This window comes from Dipodomys merriami, unplaced genomic scaffold (genome assembly GCF_024711535.1).
Source record: "Dipodomys merriami isolate MVZ:Mamm:240054 unplaced genomic scaffold, mDipMer1.0.p SCAF_11, whole genome shotgun sequence".
NCBI classification, from domain to species: Eukaryota; Metazoa; Chordata; class Mammalia; order Rodentia; family Heteromyidae; genus Dipodomys; species Dipodomys merriami.
In genome coordinates this window covers 13,295,240-13,318,929 of record NW_027202382.1, presented here as the reverse complement: position 1 = coordinate 13,318,929, position 23,690 = coordinate 13,295,240, and the positions used below count along the sequence as shown (strand labels likewise).

At 46.3% G+C, this 23,690-nt stretch overlaps 1 protein-coding gene across 2 annotated transcripts in view; it reads left to right on the top strand.

The window, feature by feature from the left end:
• B4galt1 (beta-1,4-galactosyltransferase 1) overlaps positions 1-23,690 on the top strand; it is a 100,579-nt gene that overhangs the window by 32,939 nt on the left and 43,950 nt on the right. Inside the window, exon 1 of one of the 2 annotated variants that reach the window (XM_070008693.1) lies at positions 13,658-14,145. The exons of the other annotated variant lie outside the window; for it this stretch is intronic. Within the exon in view, the coding sequence (XP_069864794.1) occupies positions 13,764-14,145 (382 nt within the window). The 5' untranslated portion in view covers positions 13,658-13,763. Of the gene's footprint in view, positions 1-13,657; positions 14,146-23,690 lie in introns of those variants that run through there. 2 annotated transcript variants of the gene reach the window in all.

The following is a 23,690-nucleotide window of genomic DNA, read 5'->3' as shown; positions in this document are numbered from 1 at the left end:
TATGTGTGGCAGAAATTGCTGGCACACACAGAGACACATACATACACACACATACATACACACACACACACACACCAAATTCCCTCCCCCTCTACATTCTCAAGCATTCACAACTGGCTGTCTGATTGCCACAGCTATAATCTCTGTCCTCCCCAGCTCTGGGAACCTGAGCCAACAGAATCAGAAAACACTTAGTCTTAGCACATCTTGCCACTTCCAGCCTCATCCTTCTAAAATTGACAAATAAGGAATCAGCTCAAACTGACCTCTGACATGTAGTATCTGGATGCTGGACCCCTTTGAATCTCCTTGGCTACTCTGATTCTGGTAACCATCCAGTCTCCTGAGCTGCATGGCGCCCCTGCCTTTCCTTTTTCTAGGTCAGGTTGCCCACCATAGGCATCTCTAATTCCCCTGAGTTGTTAGGGCAGCTCTAGAAGTATTGGTCAATTCAGTGAGGCCCTTCTGTCTCTTGTGTTCCTGGACCTCTCCTAAGCACCTCTTCCATCCACTTACCTCCCTCCCAGACATCCCCCCAAACATATTTAGGCTGCCACCCTTTGCTGTAGAACTGTACAGCCCTGTTGGCAGGAGACCGGCTGGCTCCAGAGAGCTGACTGGAGACAAATGCAGTGGATCATATTTCTTTAGCTCGTGCCAAATATTATTCGGATGTAGCTTTACAGACAGACACAAATTGCTCATCCAATAAACACAGAAGGCTTAATCCCAGGACATTTATCCAAGTGAGGAAAGATGAGAGAAAGGATAGTCAAAAGAGGCTTCTAAGAACTGGCCCAGAGTGGCTGGCCCAAGCAGAGGTAGTGAGACCTTTGCGTATTCCTGGGGGGTTCTTCTCAGAGAGCCTGAAACCTAGCACCAGGGCTTTGGGCTTAGCTGTCATCATGTCATACAAAGTCTGTGTTGGTGCATACACTTCTTAGTGATGCCTAGCAATGAAGAAATCTACATGAGCCAGGCTGCCTTTGTGAACTGAGAGAGCCCAACCCAGGCAACAGTGGTCAGGAAGGATTGCTCCCACCACACATACACACAATGTGCTCCTCTCTCTTGTCTTGTCAGCATCTTCCATCCCTTCTCACTTCTGGCTGACAGGTGTAAGAGTATGGGCTGTCAAGAAAGCAGGTTGAGGGACCAGGCTGACCAAAGTGGCAACGGCAAAAACATGAGCGACTTTTGTCCAGGCCAGAGGGCAGGCTAACTCATTAAAGTCCTTTGCTAGCCCTTCTAGGCCCTTCTAACTACCACCAGAAGCTTTCTCCTCCAGGGACTTGGCCCAGTAACAAAAGAAACTAAGCCTTGCTCCAGGGTCCAACCTCTGGAGCCCAGAAAGAACAAGAACTAGGCAAGGTCTCTGGAGACAGCCTAGGTCCATTCACTGTCCTGGGGCCAGAGTTCATGCCTTGCCACTCTTAACTGTCCCCAGCAGGAGCTACCCCCCCACACACATCCTCTGCCTAATGCTGGGAGAAGGAAGAAATGATTAGAGCAGGGTAAGGGCACGAGAACAATCACTGGCTTATATGTTATTAGAATATGAAATTAAAGCTGACATAATGAAATTCTCTTTAGGGCCAGACTGTAACCTTAAGAGACAAAGCAGCCTCCAGGGCTGAATGAGAACAGGTGCTTCCCAATATAATCGGGAAAGCTGAAAGCAATTTCCAAGCAATATTTCCCCCAAATCAAGGTTGGTAGGCTATTTCATTTCAGATAAGATACTAGAAGTTAGATAACTTGCAATCCATCATCCAGTTATTGAATGGAAGGCTTCAGAAGCTGTATGTTATCTAGACACTTTCAGAGAGAGATGCTGGCTTAAGGTATGTTTTAAAAAATAACCAGTAAGGGGCTGGGAAGGTGGCTCAGTGGTAGAATGCTTGCCTTGCATGCATGAGGCACTGGGTTCGATTCCTCAGCACCACATAAGCAGAAAAGGTCAGAAGTGGCACTGTGGCTCAAGTGTAGAGCGCTAACCTTGAGCTGAAGAGCTGAGGGACAGCGCCCAGGCCCAGAATTCAGGCCTCACAACGGGCAAAAAAAAAAAAAAAAAACCAGTAAGGGGCTGGGAAGCTGGCTCAGTGGTAGAGCACTTGCCTTGCATGCTCGAGGCCCTGGGTTCGATTCCTCAGCACCACATAAAAAAAAAGCCGGAAGTGGCACTGTGGCTCAAGTGGTAGAGCGCTAGCCTTGAGCTGAAGAGCTGAGGGACAGTGCCCAGGCCCAGAGTTCAGGCCCCACGACCGGACCCAAAAAAAAAAAATTAAAAATAACCAGTAAGCCCATGTAATTGTAACTCCTCTGTATGATATTCTCACAAAAAAATAATAAAATAACCAGTAAAAGGGGAATATTCTCTCTCTCTCTCTTTCTCTCTCTCTCTCTCTCTCTCTCTCTCTCTCTCTCTCTCTCTCTCTCTCATCTTGTGGTTTGAACTCAGGGCCTGGGCACTGTCCCTGAGCTTCTTTTGTTCAAGGCTAGCACACCTGAACCAGTGTTCCACTTCCAACTTTTTGGTGGTTAACCTCAGATAGGAGTCTCCCAGACTTTCCTGCCTGGACTAGCTTCAAACTACAATCCTCAGATCTCAGCCTCCTGAGTAGCTAAGATTATAGGTGTGAGCTATAGGATCACAGCAAAGGAGAATTCTTAAAAGAGTGAGATTTAGAATTTTGATTTCCTTGAGTATAGTACTCAGACAGGTTTCCATTAAGCTGGAGTAATCCTCCAGTTTTCCAAGGTCTGAGAGGTTTCTTTGGATGTGGGACTTCCAGCTTTGTAAGTGGGATGGTCCTGAGCAAACGAACAAGTTGTTACCTATCTACCAGTAGCATAAAGGATTAGGTGTGAGAATTGCTAAAGACTTTAGCACTCACCAGCAGCTGACCAAGTTCACACTCCCAGTCTGGGAATTCAGAGGGTGGTATATTGATTCAGAAGATGTGTATAGCTAACCATCAGCTGAGAATAGCTATTTCCAGATACTTAGGAGGTTAGACTATAAGTAACCTCATTTGGCAGTAAAGCAGGGATACTGGGGCATCCCAGGACTTGATGAAAACAAGGTGCCTTGTTCTCATGGCTGGTCCTAACCCAATCAAAAAGGCTGAAGGGAATTTCCAGGCGGGGATTAGGGGTCAGCATGAACCTGATGACTTCAAAAGAGGTCCAGAGCAGAGTCCTCTCTACCTATAGGCAGGTTTTTTTTTTTTTTTTTAATGGTGTCTGAAACTTCATTTCTGTCAGGAATGATCTACCTACTTGCTTACCTTATGAGACCCATACTGACCTGTGTTCTTAAGCCTTTATTGTCTTTCTTAGACTTTTTGCCTTGAAACTTTTAAAAGATTGTGCTTCTAGGGAAGCACTGAGCTACATTCCCAGCCAGGAAGAAGATTGGTTTCTGAGGCACAAAATTTATGGGCTGAAATGTTTATGGGCCTCAAGAAGGACCAGAAGAGAGATAAGGAAGCCTCAGGAATGTAGTTAGTGCTCTCTCTTCCTTTCTAGCTTCAATTTTCTGTGGTCTGGTTCATTTTCTCAGCTTTCTTTCCTTCTCTGTGGCATCCAGGGGCCAGACATACCCAAAGAACAACTGGCTATCTTGAATTTCAAATCCAAATACTGAGCTTGAGTCAGATGCTCACTCCTAGTCCAATCAGTGGTGGTTATTTTTTTGAACTTTTTTTTTTGCCAGTCCTGGGGCTTGAACTCAGGGCATGGGCACTTTCTTGAGCTTCTTTTTTTGCTCAAGGCTAGCACTCTATCACTTGAGCCATAGTGCCACTTCTGGCTCTTTCTACATGATGGATGAAGGGTTGGATAATGTACTACCAAAGCTTATGTCTATCCAGACCTCAGACTTGAACTTATTTGGGAGTACAACATTTGCAGGTGCAATTAATTAGGTCAATATGAGGTCATAGACAGGTGTGGTGGTACACAGCTATAATCTCAATACTTGGGAGGCTAAGAAAAGCAGAAGGAGGCCAATCTGGGATATATCAACCTACCCATAAACCATACACAGAAAGAAGACCATTCGAAGACAGAGGCAGAGGTAGAGATTAGAGATTAAGTGCAGTACAGATATAAATCAAGGAATGTCAAGGTTGGCTAAGAGCCACCAGAAACTAAAAGAGGCAAGGAGGGATTTTTTTTTTCCTTAGAGATTGCAGAAGGCAATTACTCTATGGACACCTTTATTTATCTATCGTTATTGTTGTTTTGTTTTGCTTTGTCAGTCATGGTGGCTGAACTCTGGCCCTGGGCGCTGTGCCTCAGCTCTTCAGCTCAAGGCTAGCGCTCTACCACTTGAGCCACAGCGCCACTTCCTGCTTTTTTTCTGTTTATGTGGTGCTCAGGAATTGAACCCAGGGCCTCATGAATATGAGGCAAGCACTCTACCACTGAGCCACCTTCCCAGCCTTTGGATACCTTTATTTCTGACTAAAAGTCTGAAATAATTTTGAGATCCTCCAGAACTATGAAAAAAATTTAGTCGTTTAAACCAAGTCAGTGGCAATTTGTGTTGGGAATCCTAGAAACCCACATGATAGTCATTCCAGGCTGGTAACTGCAATGGAAATCAAAACACTTTTTTCTTGGGGTTGGAGGCATGGCTCAGGTGGTAGGGCCCATGCCAATGAGCAGAAAGCAAGTTCCAATTTGAGTCCTATCTTGGTCCAAAGAGAGAAAAAAAAAAAAAAAGCCTGTTTCTCAACACATGCATAAGTTCTCAGAAGAGAGTAACATTGCTCATTATCCCTCCTTGGGCCATGTGTCGATCACTGTGGCTAGACATTAACAGTGCTCTGATGTGCTCTCTCTCTCTCTCTCTCTCTCTCTCTCTCTCTCTCTCTCTCTCTCTCCCCTCCTCCTCCTCCTCCCTCCCCATGGTTAGCATAAGCGAACATATGTGGGATATTGTGAATCCAGCTGGATTCAGTTCAGTCATCCCAGCATGAGGAAGGCAGAGGCAGGAACATCCCAAGTTCGATGCCAGCCTGACCTACACATCTTGGGCTTTTGTACTTGTTTCAACTAAACAAAATTAAAAAAAAAAAACAAACAGAGCACAACAAAAAGAGCAGAAGTCGGGGCTGGGAAGGTGGCTCAATGGTAGAGTGCTTACCTCACATGCAGGAAGCCCTGGGTTCAATTCCTCAGCACCACATAAACAGAAAAGGCTGGAAGTGGTGCTGTGGCTCAAGTGGTAGAGCTCTAGCCTTGAGCTGAAGAGCTAAGGGACAATGCCCAGGCCCAGAGTTCAAGCCCCACGATCGACCAAAAAACAAAAGAGCAGAAGTCCTACAAGAAGGAGTAATGAACTCAAGGCAGACAAAATCAATATATGTCCATCACAGGGAGCATGTAAGCCATCTCTCCACCACTATAACAAATGCCAGATATAATCAGCTTATAAAGGAAAAGGGTTTATTTCAACCCACAAATTTGGAGGCTTCAATTGGGCTCATTCTTTTAGGCCTGTGTCAAGGCAGCAAATCATGACAGAAGTGTATGGGGCAGGGGGTGGGGAGCAAAAACAATTTGCCTCCTGGCCAAGAATGAAAAAGAATAAAAGGAGACCAAGGTCCTATAATCCCTTCGAAGGACATCATGTTCCCAGTGACCTCGTACTAAGGCCCTGCCTTGTAAAGGTTTGTACACCTCCTGGTAACACCAAGTTGGGGCCAAACCTTTAACAATTGGGCCTTTGAGTGGCACTCAAAAACCAAACTATACTAGGGAGAAAAAGTTGATTCCACAAACTACATTCTTATTGCAAATTAGGGTTTTGAAAGATATAAAGCAATTAAAGATTTCTCAGAACAAGCTAAGCTAGGATAATCAAATTTTCTTTCCTGACAGGTCCTTGAACTGACAGGTCACAGAGATGCATTTCTTTTTTATAGCCTCATAAATATGCAATAAAACTTTTTTTTTATGCTGGTCCTGGGGCTTGAACTTAGGGCTCTATAGAACCCTGGGCTTTTGTGCTCAAGGATGGTGCACAGAACTGCATTTTGATAGTCCGTTGGCAAATTTGGCCTTCAGTAAAGCCTTTAACAATCCCTGATATATTCTTGTGGATAAAGTGGGAAATGTAGGTTGGGCAATACTACAATTAAGAGGAAAAACAACCTGTTAAATGATTAAACCTTTGTTATTTTGCCTACTAAACATGCAATCCCCGTCTAATTTTGAAAGAATTTTTCCAACGAATAGTATTGCAGGGCTGCAATACTCTCAGTTCTACCATGGAAACAGAAAGGGAAAGATTTCTTTTTGGCCAAGCATGTGAATTGGGAGCCTTTAAAACTCCCAATTCCTGTATGGGGAGTGGGACATGTTTATCTCTCTTTTCCATTTCTGTACTTTAACCTTGTATACTAAAATGAATTCTTGCTAAAACTTTATCTTTTGGGAGGCAGGGGGATAGTGGGGCTTGAATTTATGTCCTGGGCATTGCCCCTTAGCTTTTTCACTCAAGGCTGGGCTACTCTACCTCTTGACCCACAGTTGTTCTCTTCGTGTTTTGTTTTTGGTGGTTCATTGGAGATAAGGGCTGGCTTCAATTGTGGTCCTCAGATCTCAGCCTCCAGAGTAGCTAGGATTACAGGTGTGACCACAAGCCCCGAACTCTTTGCCAAAATTAAAACAAAACACAATATGTGAATTGGGCTCAGTCACACCGCTGAGGAGTCTTTTTTTTTTTTTTTTTTTTTGCCAGTCCTGGGGGTTGAACTCAGGGCTTGGGCACTGTTGCTGAGCTTCTTTTGCTCTAGGCTAGCACTCGTGGCCACAGCGCCACTTCTGGCTTTTTCTGTTTATGTGATACTGAGGAATCGAACTCAGGGCTCCGTGAATGCTAGACAAGCACTCTACCACTAAGCTACATTCTCAGCTCAACCACTAAGGATTTTGAATTCTTTTTTTTTCACCCCACTATGTAACTCAGGTTGGCTTCAAACTGCCTCAGCCTTCCAAATGCTGAGCTTATAGGTGTGTCACAACACCCAGTGCTAATGGGACCTTGTATGGGTTGAAAAAGAGGGTAAGAGGAAGAAACAGACATCATTTCATTTCCTGGAAGAAGTACAGCTGGGCATGAAGAACAAGGTGTGGATGGATGGGGATAGCATCTCCCTCAACCCTGCCAGGATTGAATTCAGGGCTTTGTACTTGCTAGCAAGTGTTCACATCCCCAGTCCTATTGCTTTCAGTTTCTATTTCAGATTGTCCTAGCCCTAACTTTGCCTAGCTTGCTTCTGTGATCCTTCTGTTTCTGCATTCTGAGTACAGTAGCTAGGGCTATAGAACTGTTCTACCATGCCCAGCAAGGGGAGAGTAGCTTGACAGGCAGTTAATTTATGTTGTGACAGATTACAGATGTTCACAAATTCTTTGCTAAATCTCATCAACATGTGGTGTCTGTGTTCTCTCCTCTTGAATCTGGACTGATCCTGTGATTTATGCTGGCCAACAGAATGTGATAGAGGTATAACTACATAATTTCCAACACTTGGCCTTGAGTTCTTCCCCTTCTCATTATGCATTTAGAATGTTTCTTCTTAATACTCTGTTGCCATTCTGTGAAGGACCCAAGCAACTATGTGGGGGCCCACGTGGGGAAGAATTGACACCTGTCTAACACCAGCTGGATTCCTAACTAGCCACCAGCAGCACTTTCTAGCTAGGTGAATGAGGTGATTCGTACCTACAGCAATTCCATCATGCCAGCCACTACTATGTAAAGCACAGAATTGTAACAAATAGTAAAATGTTATGTTCTTAGAAATTCATGTTTGGCAGGCATAGTATAAGGTGGAATAAGCCAGGCTTTTCTTATCCTAGCTTCTGGAGGACTTTGGGCCTGCACTTGCCAAAGACTGTGATTCAGCTGATTCAGTGACCCATGGGACCTTGTGTCATGTAGGCATACAATACCTTAGATAACTCCACCTCTAGCCTTGAGACAGGGCATGTGTGCATGGCCTTGTGTGGCTATCCTTGGCCAAATACCACTTTTGTCTAGAAAGGGTATAAACAGATACCATTGAAAGACAGGAAAAAAGCAATAAAGTGATAGGATATTGGACAGTGTGCTGCTGCTGGGGTATAGGATGTGGGGTGGGTGTGTGGTTAATGAAGGCTAGAATGTAAAGGTGCTGCAAGTGGGTAGCGTGTGAACCTGTGAACAAAATGAGGCGGGTGCTGCTGGGCTGTCTGTGAGTCTGTCCTGTGCTGGCCAGTAAACAGCAGGCTCTGCTATTACTGTCCATGATGATGTCTATGGGCAATGAATTTATGGACAAAAAGCTTTGAATAAAGCATGACCACTATCCCTACCATGCCTGTATCTTCTTCTGACTGCCTGAATCTCATTTCAATCTATCTGGAGCTGAGAACCTTGACAATACATGGTGGTACATGCCTGTGATTCCAGGAAAGCTCAGGCAGGAACATGAATTTTAAGACTAGTATAGGATACTCTCTCCCTCTCTCCCTCCCTCTCTCAGAAAAAACCAAAATCACTTTTCAATATGATCCCCTTCCTCCCATAGCAATAAATCAGGGGTTAAAAAACATTTTTTTCTATAAAAGATCAGCTAGTAAATACTTTAGACTTTGCAGTCATATGGTCTCTATTACAACAAACCCAGCCTGGACTACATAGTGAGACCTTGTATAAAAAGACAAAACAAAAAAAGAAAAGAAGAAAAAGAAAAACTTGCAATAAAAATACTTCAGAAAGATGCAAGGTGTACCTCCCATCCTAATTTAGACAAAAGTACTTCTGAGGATCTTAGGAAGAACGGCTCAGAGGAAAAATTCTACCCTCTGAGCCCTACTCTCTTAGCCTAGTTCAGAGGGTAGAGATAGGAGCCATAGAAAATCATACTTCCTGCCCTTGGAGCTGTGGGGCCTAGGGAATTGTCCACAGTATGTGATTGCTTTTCAGATCTCCTAATGGTTGTACTATGCCTCTTAATAACCGCCTTTCTAAATAGGAGTGTCTACTGTGGTTTTCCTGTCCCTTATTTCCCATTATGTATTGGATGTCAGGGAAACAACTTGCAGAAAAGCTGCAGTGTAGAACAAATAATTTTTTGACTACTTGGGAATAAGTTTGACATGATACCATATTGTCCTCAGATCTCTTAGTGCCTATTTCTAATATAACTACAATACAACCATTAAAACCAGGAAATTAACATCCGCAGATGATATCATCCTACCCTCAATCCTAGTTCCTGTTCAACAATACTATCCCAACAATATTCTCTATAGCAGAGGATTCCCAAGAAACACATGTTGTACTTAGTTGTCATTTCTCTTTAGTCTCTAGTTGGAATTGGAACAGTTTGCCTGTTTTCCCTTGACTACCATAATGCTAACATCTGACAATTTGTATTTCTCTGGTGCTTCCAATTGAAACATTAGTAAAACATTAGTATTTCGTAGAGTGGTATGAAATTATTTATAATCTGTGTACTCATTAAACTTCAATTATTTATGTCACTATTGACTCACAATTTCCTTACGTTTCAATGGATCATAAGCTATTCCTACCTATATTTCTTCTTTTTCCCTTTCTTTCCTTTTTTTCTTTCCTTCCTTCCTTTTCTCCCTTCCTTCTTTTCTTTTTGTGCTGGTGCTATGGCTTGAACTCAGGGACTGGCTACTGTCCCAGAGCTTCTTTGCACAGGCTAGTGTGCTACCAGATCCACTTCTGGCATTTTTGGTGCTTAATTGGAGATAAGAATCTCATGGACTTTCTTGCCTGGGCCAGCTTTGGATCCCTCCTCCTCTCCCACAAACCCCACCTCCGCCCCAGGCTTTGAATCTTGATCCTTAGATCTGAGACTCCCCAGTAGCTAGGGTTATAGGAATGAGCCACTGGTGCCCAGTCATATTTATTTTCATGTTCAACTTGTTGCATATTTGACCAATGGGAGCCCTTCAAATTGGATTCCGTGTCCTGTCCTTTTCACAAGTCATCATCCTTTGAACCCTTACGTTCCAGCATAAGACATTCCAGGTTCATGTTGTAATACCCCACAGTTAGGCTTTCTCCAAGAATTCTCAGGTCCTTTTATTGTTGAATGGTGTTTAGAAACCAAGGTCTGGGTGCTAAATGCGCTCATTGCACTGGGAAATTTCTGCTCCCAGACACACATTCTCTTACGTCTGTATTCATGTCATTAGCTATCTGTAAATTGAGCAACTGACTGGTGTAGTTCAGTGACGGAGTCCCTGCCAAGTATGCATAAGTTTTTGGGTTCAATCACCAGCAATGCAAAAGTAAATAATAAATGGGAAATATCTCTAAGTTTAAAATAAATTCAAACTTTTTCTCAAATTTGAATAAAGTACTAAATGATTTTAGCTTTCTTATACACATACATATATGTGTGTGTATATATATACATATATATATATACACATATATATTTGTCTAACTCTCCCTGACACAGAGTCAGAGACTTGGATAATTCTCCTTATCCACATATATGTGGCTATCCACAAATGTAGTTCTTAATCTATTTTTAACAATCTCCTTACTTGGGCTCAACACCTTATCCTAGGATGCTCTATTTCACAAAATCCCCAGCATCAAGCTCAGGTTCTGATTACTCCCTGGATGCCTCCACCGTGTGTGTGTGTGTGTGTGTGTGTGTGTGTGTGTGTGTGTGTGTGTGTGTGTGTGTGTGTGTGTGTGTGTGTGTGTGTGTGTGTGTGTGTGTGTGTGTGTGTGTGTGTGTGTGTGTGTGTACAGGGACTTGAACTCAGGGCCTTACACTTTAGCTTGGCATTCTTGCTCAAGGCTGGTGCTCTACCACTTGAGCCACACGTCCAATCCAGCATTCTTGCTGTTTAGAGTCTTGAGACTTTTCTGCCCTGGTTGGCTTTGAAATGGGATCCTCAAATATCAGCCTCCTGAGTAGCAGATGTACAGATGTAAATGACTCGTGGCACAGGTCTCCTTTTGATTGTGCTTAGGTATTCTCTAGGTTGGGTTGCTATTCTTCCCACCCCATCTCTACCCTTCCTTTTCACTCTAGTTGGCTTTGCTTTCCATAGCTTTTAGACTATTTACCTTGTTCACCCTGACTCTTGAATTCAATTGCTCAGGAATAGGGAGAAGAGAAAGAGGAAAAGGTAATTTTTTATATAATGTATAGGTCCCTGAACTTGAGGGATCATACTTGGAGCTGATTTATATCAGATTCTAGTGCTGGAATTCTGGGCCTGGGCTCTGTCTCTGTGCTCTTCAGCCACAGAGCCACTTCTGGTTTTCTGGTGTTTTACTGGAGATAAGTGTCTCATGGACTTTCCTGCCAGGGTTGGCTTTGAACTGCAATCCTAAAATCTCAGTTTCCTGAGTAGCTAGGATTACAGGTATGAGTTACCGGTACCTGGCTGTGCTGAAGTCTTAACAGGATTAATCTTCAAGGTCTTGGGAGGAGAGCTGTGGTGTGTGTGTGTGTGTGTGTGTGTGTGTGTGTGTGTGTGTGTGTGTGTGTGTGTGTGTGTGTGTGTGTGTGTGCATGTGTGTGTTCCAATTCTGGGGCTTGAACTCAGGACATAGGCTCTGTCCCTGAGCTTTTTTGCTCAAAACTAGTGCTCTACCATTTGAGCTAGAGCTTCACTTCCAGCTTTTTGGTACTTAATTGGAAATAGAATTTCATGGACTTTCCTGCTTGCGCTGGCTTTGAACCTCAATACTTAGATCTCAGTATCCTAAATAGCCTAGGATTACAGTTTGACAGTTGGTCAGACTACAGCGGATTAAAGACCCCTGACAATTCTTTGCCTCTTTTCTCATCAAGAGATGGAGTCTGCTGGGCACCAGTGGCTCACACCTGTAATTCTAGCTACTCAGGAGGCTGAGATAGGAGGATCGTGGTTCAAAGCCAGCCTGGGAAGGGGAAGTCCGTGAGACTCTTATTTCCAATTAAGCACCAGAAAACAGGAAGTGGTGCTATGGCTCAAATGCTGGAGTGCTTGCCTTGAGCTGAAGGGCTGAGAGACAGTGCCCAGGCCCAGATTTCAAGCCCCACGACCACCACTACCACCACCAACAACAAAGATGAAGTTTGTTTTCACTTCACTTAAGTCTACACTGCCCTGTAACTTGCTTTAACCAAAAATAATGCCTTAAGGCTGGGCCTTAAGAAATCTGCATCCTTTTTTGCCTTGTTCTTCAAATGGTTTTTTTGGAACACATCCCTCATTTTGAAGAAATTCAAGTAGCCACATGAAAAGGCCTTTGGGAAGAATCCAATATGGAGAATGGAGGCCCATGATCCACAATCCATTCTGAGCTCTAAGCTCCCAGCCTTCAGCCAGAAACAATGACCAACCACGTGAGGCCATTTTGGAACTACCAACTGTACCAATGCTTCAGCTGATACTATGTGAAGCAGAACTGCCGTGAAAAGCTGTTCTTTTTTTTTTGAACCAGGTTCTCATCCTGTAGCCTCAGGATGGCTTGCAACTCTGGATTCCTCAGCTTCCACCTCCAAAGTATGGGATTACAGGAATGTGCCACTTCACCAGGCTTCTTGAACTCTTTTACCTGCGGATGGGGATTACTACTTCCTGGCATTGTGATGCCGTGTAATGCTAACAGAAAACAAGCAGACGTCCCGGCTCAGAGCCTGTATCTTCACCCCGTGCCCTGCGCTACAGGCGCCCTCTGCACTGAAAACCGAACTGCACTGACTGGCCTTTGACTCCCTAGCCAGGCGTACTCCACAGTGGGGCGAGAGAAGTAACCGCGCATCCACTTTCCTCGCCGCCGGGGATCCCTGCAGGCCGGGTTTGCGCGCAGGCCTCCACGCACCGCCCGGCCGGGCCAGGGTGAGACAGCGGAGTTTCAAACATCCCGGACAAGTCCTCGGCCACCGCCCCAGTTCTCGCCGGGCATCGACGCCAGTTTCCGGGACAACTGGCTCTCCACTGGGCAGCTCACCCGCCAGGCCTACTGGAAGCTCACCGGCGTGCGAGGCGCCCCAACCCCTTCCAAAGTCAAACTTCTCGGTTCACCGCCCTCGTGCCAGGCCTGCATCTCGTACCCCAGGAAGTGCTGGGGCCGGCCCAGGGCGGCTTGTTGGAGCAGGAGGCGGCGGCTCCTCACCGTGCACGCTCAGGAAGAAGAGTTAGGCGGGGTGCGGCTGGGCGTGAGAACCCCGGGGTTCCACCCCGGACAGTCGCACGCCGCGCCGCGCCCCCTCCGAGCAAGCGGTTCCGGTCCCCGCAGCGCATCCTCTCAAGAAGGCGCCGTCCATGCGGTCCCGCCCCATTAGGCCTCGCCCACCGACGGCTCCGCACCGAGGAGGCCCCGCCCTCCTCTCCCCCTCTAGTCACGAAAAGGCCCCGCCCCTGGCGGCAGCCCCCGCAGCCCAGCCTCCGGGGGAGGTGCTGTCCGTGCGGTCCCGCCCCAGGAGGCCCCGCCCGCCGGCGGCCCCGCGCCCAATGAGGCTCCACCCCCGCCGGCGGCCCCGCCCCGCCCGCGCCCACGCCTCCGGCGCCCTTCTGGTGGCTGCGGAGCCTAAGCCCGGAGTGTCGGCTTTCGGCCGGCTCGGCGCCCGCTCCCTCCCTCCCCCCCTCCCCCCCTTCCCTTGGCCCCTCCCCCGGTCGCCGTGGTCGCTTAGCGTCCGGCGGGCGGGCGGCCGGGCGGGCGGTCCTCTCGGCCCGTAGCCCACCCCCCCTCTTAAAGCCGCGGCGGGAAGATGAGGTTTCGGGAGCCGCTCCTGGGCGGCAGCGCGGCGATGCCCGGCGCGACGCTGCAGCGGGCCTGCCGCCTGCTCGTGGCCGTCTGCGCGCTGCACCTCGGCGTCACCCTCGTCTACTACCTGGCCGGCCGCGACCTGAGCCGCCTGCCCCAGCTGGTCGGGGTCTCCACGTCGCCGCAGGGCGGCTCGAACGGCGCCCCCGTCGGCGCGCAGCCCTCCGGGGAGCCCCGCTCCCGGGGGCCCCGGCCGCCGCCGCCTCTAGGCGTCTCCTCAGAGCCTCGGTCGAGCCTCGACTCCAGCCCCGCGAGCAACTTGACTTCGGGGTCCCCCGCCGCTGCGCGGTCGCTGCCCGCTTGCCCCGAGGAGTCTCCGCTGCTCAGTAAGAACTTGGGTCGGGGACTCCCCCCGGATTTCCCGGCCGGGGTCCGCCGGACTTTCCCCCACGCCTTCTCTTCTGCGGCTGCCAGTTTCCCCCGGATCCCTAGTCGGAGGATCCGGGCCGGGTCGAGCAGAGAGGGGCCGTTGGGGAAGCCAGCAGGCCGAGGCTCGGCAAGTTTGGGAGTCGGCTCAGTGTGGAACACTGGCCAGGCAAACCCTGAGTTGGAACCTTCAGGAACTTCGAGTAACCCGCTCGACTTTGGGGACCTTGAGGAAGAGAGTTCACCTTTGGGGTCTTCTCATAGAGTCGCTCTGCTAAGAATGGGTTAACTCCCCCCCCCTTTCCCTGAGCCTTTGGGCAAAGTGACTTAGCTTCTCGAAGGTTTGTGTTGGATACGCAGAGATAACAAATGATAAGATGTTTGGAGGAGGGGGGAGAGAGTTGTTTTGGGAGAGAAAATGGAATCATGTAAATAAGGATTTAATTAGTAAGGGTAAACTCTCAGTTAAGTTTTTTCCGCCTTCGTGTTCATTTCTGCCTCTGGGTAGATCCCTGACCTGAGGCCCTCATGTTTCCCCCCCCCCCCAGCCCCAACTTCCTACTCCTGAAAGTTCCCCAAAACAGAGCGAGCTGGAAGATCCTCTCAGGGACAGAGGGCTTGTGCACTCTGGAGGCTGGAGAACTAAAATGTAACTAGTTATCAAGGGACTGATTGATTTTTTTTCTCTCTTTGACACTACTTGTCCATATATGCTCTGAATGAACCCCTGCAGGTTTCAGCCTACCTAAGGGGCTGAGTGAGTGGATTTGCATTCGTGTCTGGTCAAGGCTGAGCCCCAGTCAGGATCTCTTCTTGACCTGTAATCCATGCCCAAAGTAGCCACAGGTTGCTCCCAGTGTTACCAAACAGGTGGCTGCTCATTTCTAATGGCAGGTTTTAAAGAATGTTGTTCTGAGTAAGGGGCCCTGGCTGGCTGGCAGGCATCCTGCCAGTAGCACTGTCACGTTCCCGGAGAGCCCTGGCAGAACAGGCCTTCCTGCATGCTCTTGCTCAATTTCTTCAATAATTACTTCAATATTTTCATATCAAGTTTGGAAGGAACTTCTTGGAATTGGTCAAATGTGAACTGTTGCTATGAGGAGGACTTTTCATCAAGCAGAAAGTTGAATTCCTTAGGACAGGGTGGTTAGTCTGGGAAGCAGTTATCCTATACAACAAGGAAGTTGAATTTCTGTCCTACAGATGAATGTCTGGTTTCACTAATATTATATAGAGTTTCTTCCATGTGTTAATGGGCTTGTTGAAGCTTACCTGATAGAATTACTTTTAGGATTAAATGAGATTGTGTACTTTAGATACAAAGCTCACGGTAGGTACCAGGTACACAATCTGATATGATAGTAATACAATTTGTTTGCGACCTTGAAGTTTCATTTTCTCAGAGTGCCATGGAAATGGCTTTGAACAACGGTTCAAGTCTATAGGCCACAGAGACACCAGGGTTTTGCTTTTCTTTTCGATTGATGCCTGGGCATTATGCAGAATGGAAGAAAAATCAATTAGCCAACTAAAGTACACTAACATTCATCCAGATTGGTGTTTGAGCCATAGGGTCTTTTTGCAAAAATAGGAAAAGACACAATGGTCATCTAAGCTGTTTTGTTTTGTAAAATGCTGTTCCTGTTAACTTGTCACCAGTTAGCGGTGTTGCTAAGTAGATTCTGAGATTGACTACTCAAAAGCACTTCCTGGAAGCCAACATTTTGGAGAGCGGGGAGAGAGATCGCAGACCTCAGACATTTTCTCTGTGAACTGTAGTCCCATGACTTTCATGGGACTGTGACATTTAGGTGGTTGCTGAGATCCCACCCCCAGAAATGAGGGTAGAGGTCTTTCCATGATTTTGCAATCGAGTCCTTTGGTTTGAATGGTTGGGCACAGCTCCTGGAGTGGAAGTTCCTGGTTGCAGGAGAGGGGAGGATGCTTGAGAAACCTGCAAGTCTACTTGGAAGTGTGTAAGTAGCGGGGGCTGAGTCTAGCAGTTCAACTGGGCAGGTGTCAGCCAGAGCCCTTGCCTGGTGGTTTTGAGGTTGGAAGGAGAAAGCGTCCGTGGGGTTTAGAGTTGTGGCCTTTTCACTACTTACAGTTCCTTTTGCCAATTTGACTCTGCTTTGTTGTGTCTAGGGATCAGAGAGAGATGTTTTGATCCATATCAGCTGATAGCTGGGGATAAGCACCAGAGAGGACTGCTAATGGGTCACTGTTCTGTTGCTGGGCTGTCAGAACATTGGAAAAGACTTTGATAGGCTTGGGTTATAATCCTGTGTTTGTGTGTACTTTGTGTGTACTATCTGTGTGACTTGGGAGCAGGTTGTAGTGTTGGGAGTCATGGTAGTCTTCTCTGCTCTCTTCCATTAGCTAGTGTGAGCCCCATTCCCCAAAAATGTTTGCTGCAGTGGGGAAACTAGGAGAGAGCCTTCTCTGATGAGTCCTATAACTTCCCAAGAATTCTCCCCGGGAGTTCAGGCCTTTTCCCCTTGCCCTGTATCAGGCCCTCTGGGGTTCATGTAGGATCTCTCTGGCAATAAGACTCCCTTTTCTGGTCACCTGGATGTTTGCCTGAGAGGGGAGGAGCAGCAGCCTTGTGTTTCTTTTCTGGGAATGTTTATCTCTGCTCATTTGGCACAGTCCAACATAACTTGACTGGCTGTGGCACAGGCAGTCCAGAGAGGGCTGGGGTTGGAGTAGGTTGGGGGAGGTAAGGATGTTCTGGGGAACTCAACTAGGACCAGATCCAGTTAGTTAGTATAGTTTCCTCAAGGGAGAGTGGGGCATGAGTTCTAGACTACTTCAATCTGAGAGTCCCCTCTTGCCCAGCTGTGCTCTGAGGAGATTCCCCTTCATTTATTTTAAAGGGAAACTGATCTAGAAGTGGATACCAGCAAACTGCAGCTACGGGTTGCCAGGGCCCTGGGACACTTGTTCAATAAGCCAGTATTCCTGGCTTATATGGGAATGTAGCTGAGCATCTACCATAATTTGTGGGCTCTTGGCTCTGACGCATTTCTCTCCAGCATATTGCCCCCTTCTCCCATATGCACACATGTGCACATGAGGACACAAGCTGGCTGCCCAGGACAGAGTGTGCTGTGAGGCTTATTTGGGGATGAGAAGAGGTTCAGAGGTACAGATACATATATACAGATATATAATCTTAAAGCTTTTGCTTAGGTAATTGGTCCTTTTCCTCCTCCTCCTCCTTCTCCTCCTCTTTCTCCTAACTCAGGGCCTGGGCTCTGTCCCTGAACTTTTTTTCCCCCCTCAAAGCTAGTGCTCTACCACTCTAGCCACAGCTCTACTTCCAGCTCATTGGTGATTAATTGGAGATGAGTTTCACATACTTTCCTTCTCAGGCTGTCTTCAAACCAAGATCATCAGATCAGCCTCCTGAGTAGTTAGGATTATAGGCAAGAGCCACCAGCTCCTAGCACTAAGTAACTTTTTTATTTTTTTTTTAATTGGTTGTGGGGCCTGACCTCTGGGCCTGGGCACTGTCCCTCAGCTCTTCAGCTCAAGGTTAGTGCTCTACCACTTGAGCCACAGTGCCACTTCTGGCCTTTTCTGCTTATGTGGTGCTGAGGAATCGAACCTAGGGCCTCATGCATGCAAGGCAAGCACTCAACCACTGAGCCACCTTCCCAGCCCCCAAGTAACTGGATCTCTTTAAACTAGCTTTGTCTTGTTGTTTTTGTTCTGAGGGAAATAATTTACTGACATACACACAGATATACTCCTTTCATAACAATCTGAGATTCAGAAAGCCTTGACTATCTGGCTTATTTTCATAGTGAACCTTGGTCCCTTTTCCTATGTGGTATACTATCAGTAGAAGTAACTTCTGCTTGTAATTTACCTGCATATTTATCCTGGGGTTATAGCTCTGTGGTAAGATCCCTGATCCCTTGACTACTATGTACAAGGCCCTGAGTTCAATCCCTAGCACAGGGGGAAAAGATGTTTATCCAAGAGTTTGAGACACGAGGCTCTTCCTTTTGTAGTAGTATAACTTCTGGTGAACCAAATAGCTCATTGGGACATATGGAACAAGAACTAAATGTTGGATTGGACTCAAACTGCACCTTCTTGGAGCCATTATATTCCAGGAGGTAACTCTATTATGTTTCCCAAAGGTTACTACCCAGTAGACACCTTGTGCAGAGCCTTAGGTGTGGCCTGATACAGCCTAGAATCTGAGAAGATTTTTGCATGGTATGTCTGTTGAATCTATCTAAAAGATCTTATATAGGTGTTCTTGATGGCTAAATCTGGAAACAATTCAGTTACAGCAATTTGTATTATGATGAGTATTAGAACTATAAAGAAAGCAAAATATCTCCCCTGTACCAAGTCATAATTTAAGCAGGGAGAGATAATTAAACAGCACTAGTGTCATTTAGGGAAACTGAAATTGTGTGAATATGTGTGTGTGTGTCCATGTCCTTTTTCCTGTCCTTCATATTCCCTTTTTCTTTTCTTTCAGAAACCCAGGGTTGATATGGGAAGCTTTTCAGTCTGGTTTGATTTGATTGCATAAAATTTTTCCTTTATTTCTGAAGCTATCTATTAGCTCTGCTGGATAATCTTAACTTGTTGCTTTAGAATGATGATTATGAGACATTAACAGCCACATGCCTGAGTATTATGGTCTTTGGGCAGTGGCAGGATAAAGATTTCCAGGCTGGGAGTAGGTTAATTTATGGGTTGAGAATGATGGGGGGCAGGTATTGCCAAGGCAGTTCAAGCCCTTCCACAGATTTTATCCTAGCGACTGTTCAGACTTTGGAAGCAGGTCAGCAGGCTTATCCTCTTAGGCTTAGCCGGGCTGTGGGTATGAAAGAGGGCGCAGTTATTCTCTGGTCAAACTCTATTCTCTGCTTACTCAGTGCCTCCTATACCTTGTTACTACTGTGTTTCCTGCCTGTTCTTGCCAAGAGAATTTTGCTCCAATCCACATCCATCTGGAAGTTCTAGTTTTTCTTATCCAGTAGAATGGCAAGCCAGTTTCAGGACAAATGTGCCACCCTTTTGGCTTAAATGTTTTGAGGGTCAGGTGTCTGCTATGGTTTTACATTTGGTTCAGGCACAGCCTAGTGTGGTCATGGAGCTGTGAGGTCACTGTAATAGTCAGCCAACCAGACTCTGACTTCTGGAGGAGGGAACAAGGCCCGGGATTGGACTCTGACTTCCACAGAGTCAGCTTCTCTTGTCCCTAAACTTGGTGAGGGCTCCTGGGAGCTGACTGGCTGTTCTGTAATCTGTTATGGGCCTCTGTGGTTATCTGGGTCTCTGCCGAGGCTGGCTTGAGGAGAATCTCCCGATCCTGTTCTGAAAGTCAAAGACCTCCTGTTTGGAGGCTGTTGTGACCTGGGGTTGGGGGACAGGATTTGGGTGGGAACTGGTTCTGGGTGAAACGTGGCCTAAAGGGATTTGTCCTTGGAAGAGGAAGGGGTGAGTCACACTCAGTATTTCAGGTTCCACGGTTCAGCTTGGCCTCAGCCCGCCCATTTTAACACAAATGGAGGCCAGGGGCTATTTAACTGGCTGTGGCTGAATTCTTTGGCAATGATTTTTAATGTCTGCTCTTGGTATGAGTATGAGTGTAGCTAACTTCTCTAGTGCTCTCCACTCCCCCCCGCCTCCAAAGCCCCTCACAGAGCCTAGGGAGAAGAGAATGGTTTCACAGAGATATCAAGGTTAAGGCAGTGGTGGATCTTTGCTTTTGCCTGGTTTTGTAAAAGGGCATGCACAGAATAAAAGTGTAACTCAACAATAGAGCACTTGATTAGAGTGTAGGTAAGAAAGACCCTGGGTTTGATCCCTAGCTCTGGAGAAAAAAAAAAATAGTACAGGATCAGGGAAAATAATTTGCAAGTTTAAAGAGATTTATAAAACAAACAAACCAAAACTCCTGTATTCCTGTCATCTAAGAGAAATGTCATATATTCTGATAGTCTTTTTAAAAAAAATTTTTTTAGTATGTGTTAAAAAACATGACTGATACTGGGTTTTTTTTGTTGTTGTTGTTTGTTTTTGAGATATGGTCACTCACATAGATAATTAGGAAGATGGTTTGTACTCTTGATCATCCTGCTTCAGCTGCCTGGCATGACTGATATCCTTATAGGTGCACAGATAAAAACTCATGTTGATAGCCTTTTCCCTTGATTCTTTTGTTTATGTATATGTGGGTACTAGAGCTTGAATTCAGGGACTGGGTACTGGCTATCCTTTAGCTACTTAGGAGTTTGAGATGTGGGGATGACGGTTTGAAGCCACCTTTTGCAGAAAAGCCTGAAACATTTTTCTTTTCTTTTTTAAAAAGCTGATAGTGGAGTTATGACTCAAGTGGTAAAATACTAGCCTGAGTAAAAAAGCACATAACAGTACCCAGACCATGATTATACACACACACACACACACACAGAGTCACAAAGACAGTATTATCACACACACACACACACACACACACACACACACACACAGAGTCACAAAGACAGTATTATCTCTGTCAAAATTGAACATACTACAACCTTATCATTGAACTGTTATTGAACACACATTCATATGATTTTTGCTCCTTCTTCTGGTGAGACCTGTGCAAAAATAGTGCATTTTGGATTGCTTTGGTAGAAGAGTTTCTCAAATAGAAAATGGGGTGAATGTTGTTTTGAGAAGCGCTAGGTTTTTGTGCCATCTTGCAAAGAGATAGGCCCATACGAAATGACAACTTTGCTTATTGCAGGCAGATGAGTATGTTTAAAGCTGAGTGATTGTCTAAAATTCTGATGTAAAAAGGAAGTAGGTCCAGGAAGTGCCTAGTGTAGGGGCAGAGGGCCTTAGCTGAACAGGCCAGATCTTAGGATCTGGCTGAGCAGTCTGCTGTGAATACAATCAATGGGGGTGGAGGGAATGCTTTCTCAGTAACTTCTCAATTTGTTTCCTTAGCTGTCTAGTCCCTGGGTAGGCTTACGTGGCCTGCTGTGGTTCCAGGCCTGAGTAGCCAGTAGGCTCTGTTGACATCACTTAGATGTGACACACCAGAGAGGTCAGAACAAGCTAGCAAATCAGATTGAAAACAGACAGCAAAGCATTTCCACTTCCACTTGTTCCTGAGTTGGGGGGGGGGGGGGGGGCTGTGGAGTAAGAATCGTTTAAGTTTCCGGGAATTGTTTTAAGGCTTCTGCTTTGGAGACCAGCTGAGCCTGGCTCCCAGTTGGGACTTACCTGGTGGGCTAGATCAATAAAGCCTCAGGCTCCTGTACCTGGCTGTTTCCAAAGAGTATAATTTGAAGTTACTCCATTTTGAATGCTCTGTATAGAGCAAAATTGTCTTGATGGACAGTTGTATGTTGAATCTGCTGGGCAAGGATGAGATTACACTAAGGGAAGGGGTAGGATTCCTTCTCATCAGAGCCCCACCTGACTTTTATATGAAGCCTCAATTCTACTAATTCTTGGCTGGGCAGAGCCTTTGCTCAGCTGCTGAAATACTCATCTGACCAGATAACCCCTACAGTGTGATGTCAGCCTCCTTCCTGCCCCTACCATATGAGTCTTGTCATAGGAGGGGCCCTGGCAGGAGCTTCAGTAATTGCTTGGCCCTATGACAGGGTACCGTTTAAAAATGCCTTTAACATTTTCTTTGAAAATTTCTTCCTGGTTAGGTGCTGGTGATTCATGCCTAGTCAGGAGGCTGAGATCTGAGGATCGTGGTTGGATGCCAAACTCAGTAGGAAAGTCTGTAAGACTCTTATCTTCAATAAACTACCAAAAAAGCCATAAGTGGAATGGCTTAAGTGTTAAGAGTTCTGTCCTTGAGCAAAAGAAGCTCAGGGACAGCACCTAGGCTCTTAATTAAAGCCCGAGGACTGGGAAAAGAAAAGTTTTCTTCCTGTTTTATCATGTCCATTTACCTTTGACATCCTGAAACCACAGAACTGCTGTTAGTGTGGCAGGATATCACCAACTCGGAGCGGAGGGGTGGGGGTGGGGGGCGGGGGGCGGTAGGGAGGTGGGCAGACAGGAAAGAGCTCTGAGTTAAGGGTGACTAGGAGAAGCTTGTATTTGTGTTAGAGGAACCTGGGGACTTGTTCTTAGCAAATTCAGATAAGCACTTCAGGCAGGTTGAGGGGCTCTGCCTAGCTGAGAGTGGGTAGAATGAAGTCTTCATATCAAAGTTATGGGGGGCTCCAAGGAAGAGATGAAGAGGGTCTCAATTGTTTGTTCACTCAGCAAATTTTTATCTGTAACTACACTATAGGAAACTTAGGGGGCTGGCTTCTGTTTTCAGGGAGCCCCTTAGCAGTGGACACATTCTTGATCAGTAAGAGGAAGCCTGGGTATTCCAAAGGCACTGAGGAGGTGCATGGAGTCAAGTAAGTGATCTGGGATAGGGCTGGAGTCAAAATGAGAAGCCTCCCTTCCAAACACTGCTTTGAGCATTCCAGTCTGAGCATGTTTGAACAATTTCACTTATTGGGAGGGGTACTGAGGGAGGCTCTACGCTGAAAGGAGCCTGTGATTTCCTCTTGTGGCTGTCATATAACTAAAGTCACAGCTGTTCACACTGTTACCAACAGGGTGTGAGAGGAAAGAGAGGAAGATGGAGTGAGCAGAAGGTGATAAAAGAGAAAGATGCTGTAGGTGGGACTGTTCTGGACAGTGAAAGGATAAAGGATCAGAGAGGCAGGTGAATAGGGAAAGAGCTTCATAGAAAGGTTTCATGGCCTGTTGAGGGTCAAGCCTCAAATGCATTGGCTTCTGAGTTCTGGTCTTTGTACTACTCAGTATATTACATCATTTTAAGACAAGTCTAGACACCTTTGATTCATGTTGCCTTTCTGAAATATGAATGGGCTTTTGTTAGTCTTTTGCATCTTTGCTTTTCTTTCTGCTAGATTTTAGTTTATGTGTTTGTGTGTGTGTGCGTGCGTGCGTGTGTGTGTGTGTGTGTGTGTGTGTGTGTGTAAATATTAGTCATATCTGTAACATGAAAAGCCTCTGAAATTCCTTCAGCAGCTCACTACCCACTGCCTGTTTCAGAGCACTTTTTTAATGAGGCTTCAACTGAGAGGTTATTCTTTTTCTTTTGTTTTGTTTTGGTTTTTTTTTGGGGGGGGGGTCCGGTTGTGGGGCCTGAACTCTGGGCCTGGGCACCGTCCCTCAACTCTTCAGCTCAAGGCCAGTGCTCTACCACTTGAGCCACAGCGCCACTTCCAGCTTTTTTTTTTCTGCTTATGTGGTGCTGAGGAATCGAACCCAGGGCCTCATGCATGCAAGGCAAGCGCTCTACCACTGAGCCACCTTCCCAGCCCCTTGTTTTGTTTTTTTAATCTCTGTGTATACAGGCATAAAACTTTTAGCAAGTGGTTGGCCCTTAAAAATAACACAGGGAAGGGCTGGGGCATGGCTCAAGTTGTAGAGTGCCCCCTGAGCAAGTACACGGACCTGAACTCACATTCCGTTATAGGGGGAAATGGTACAA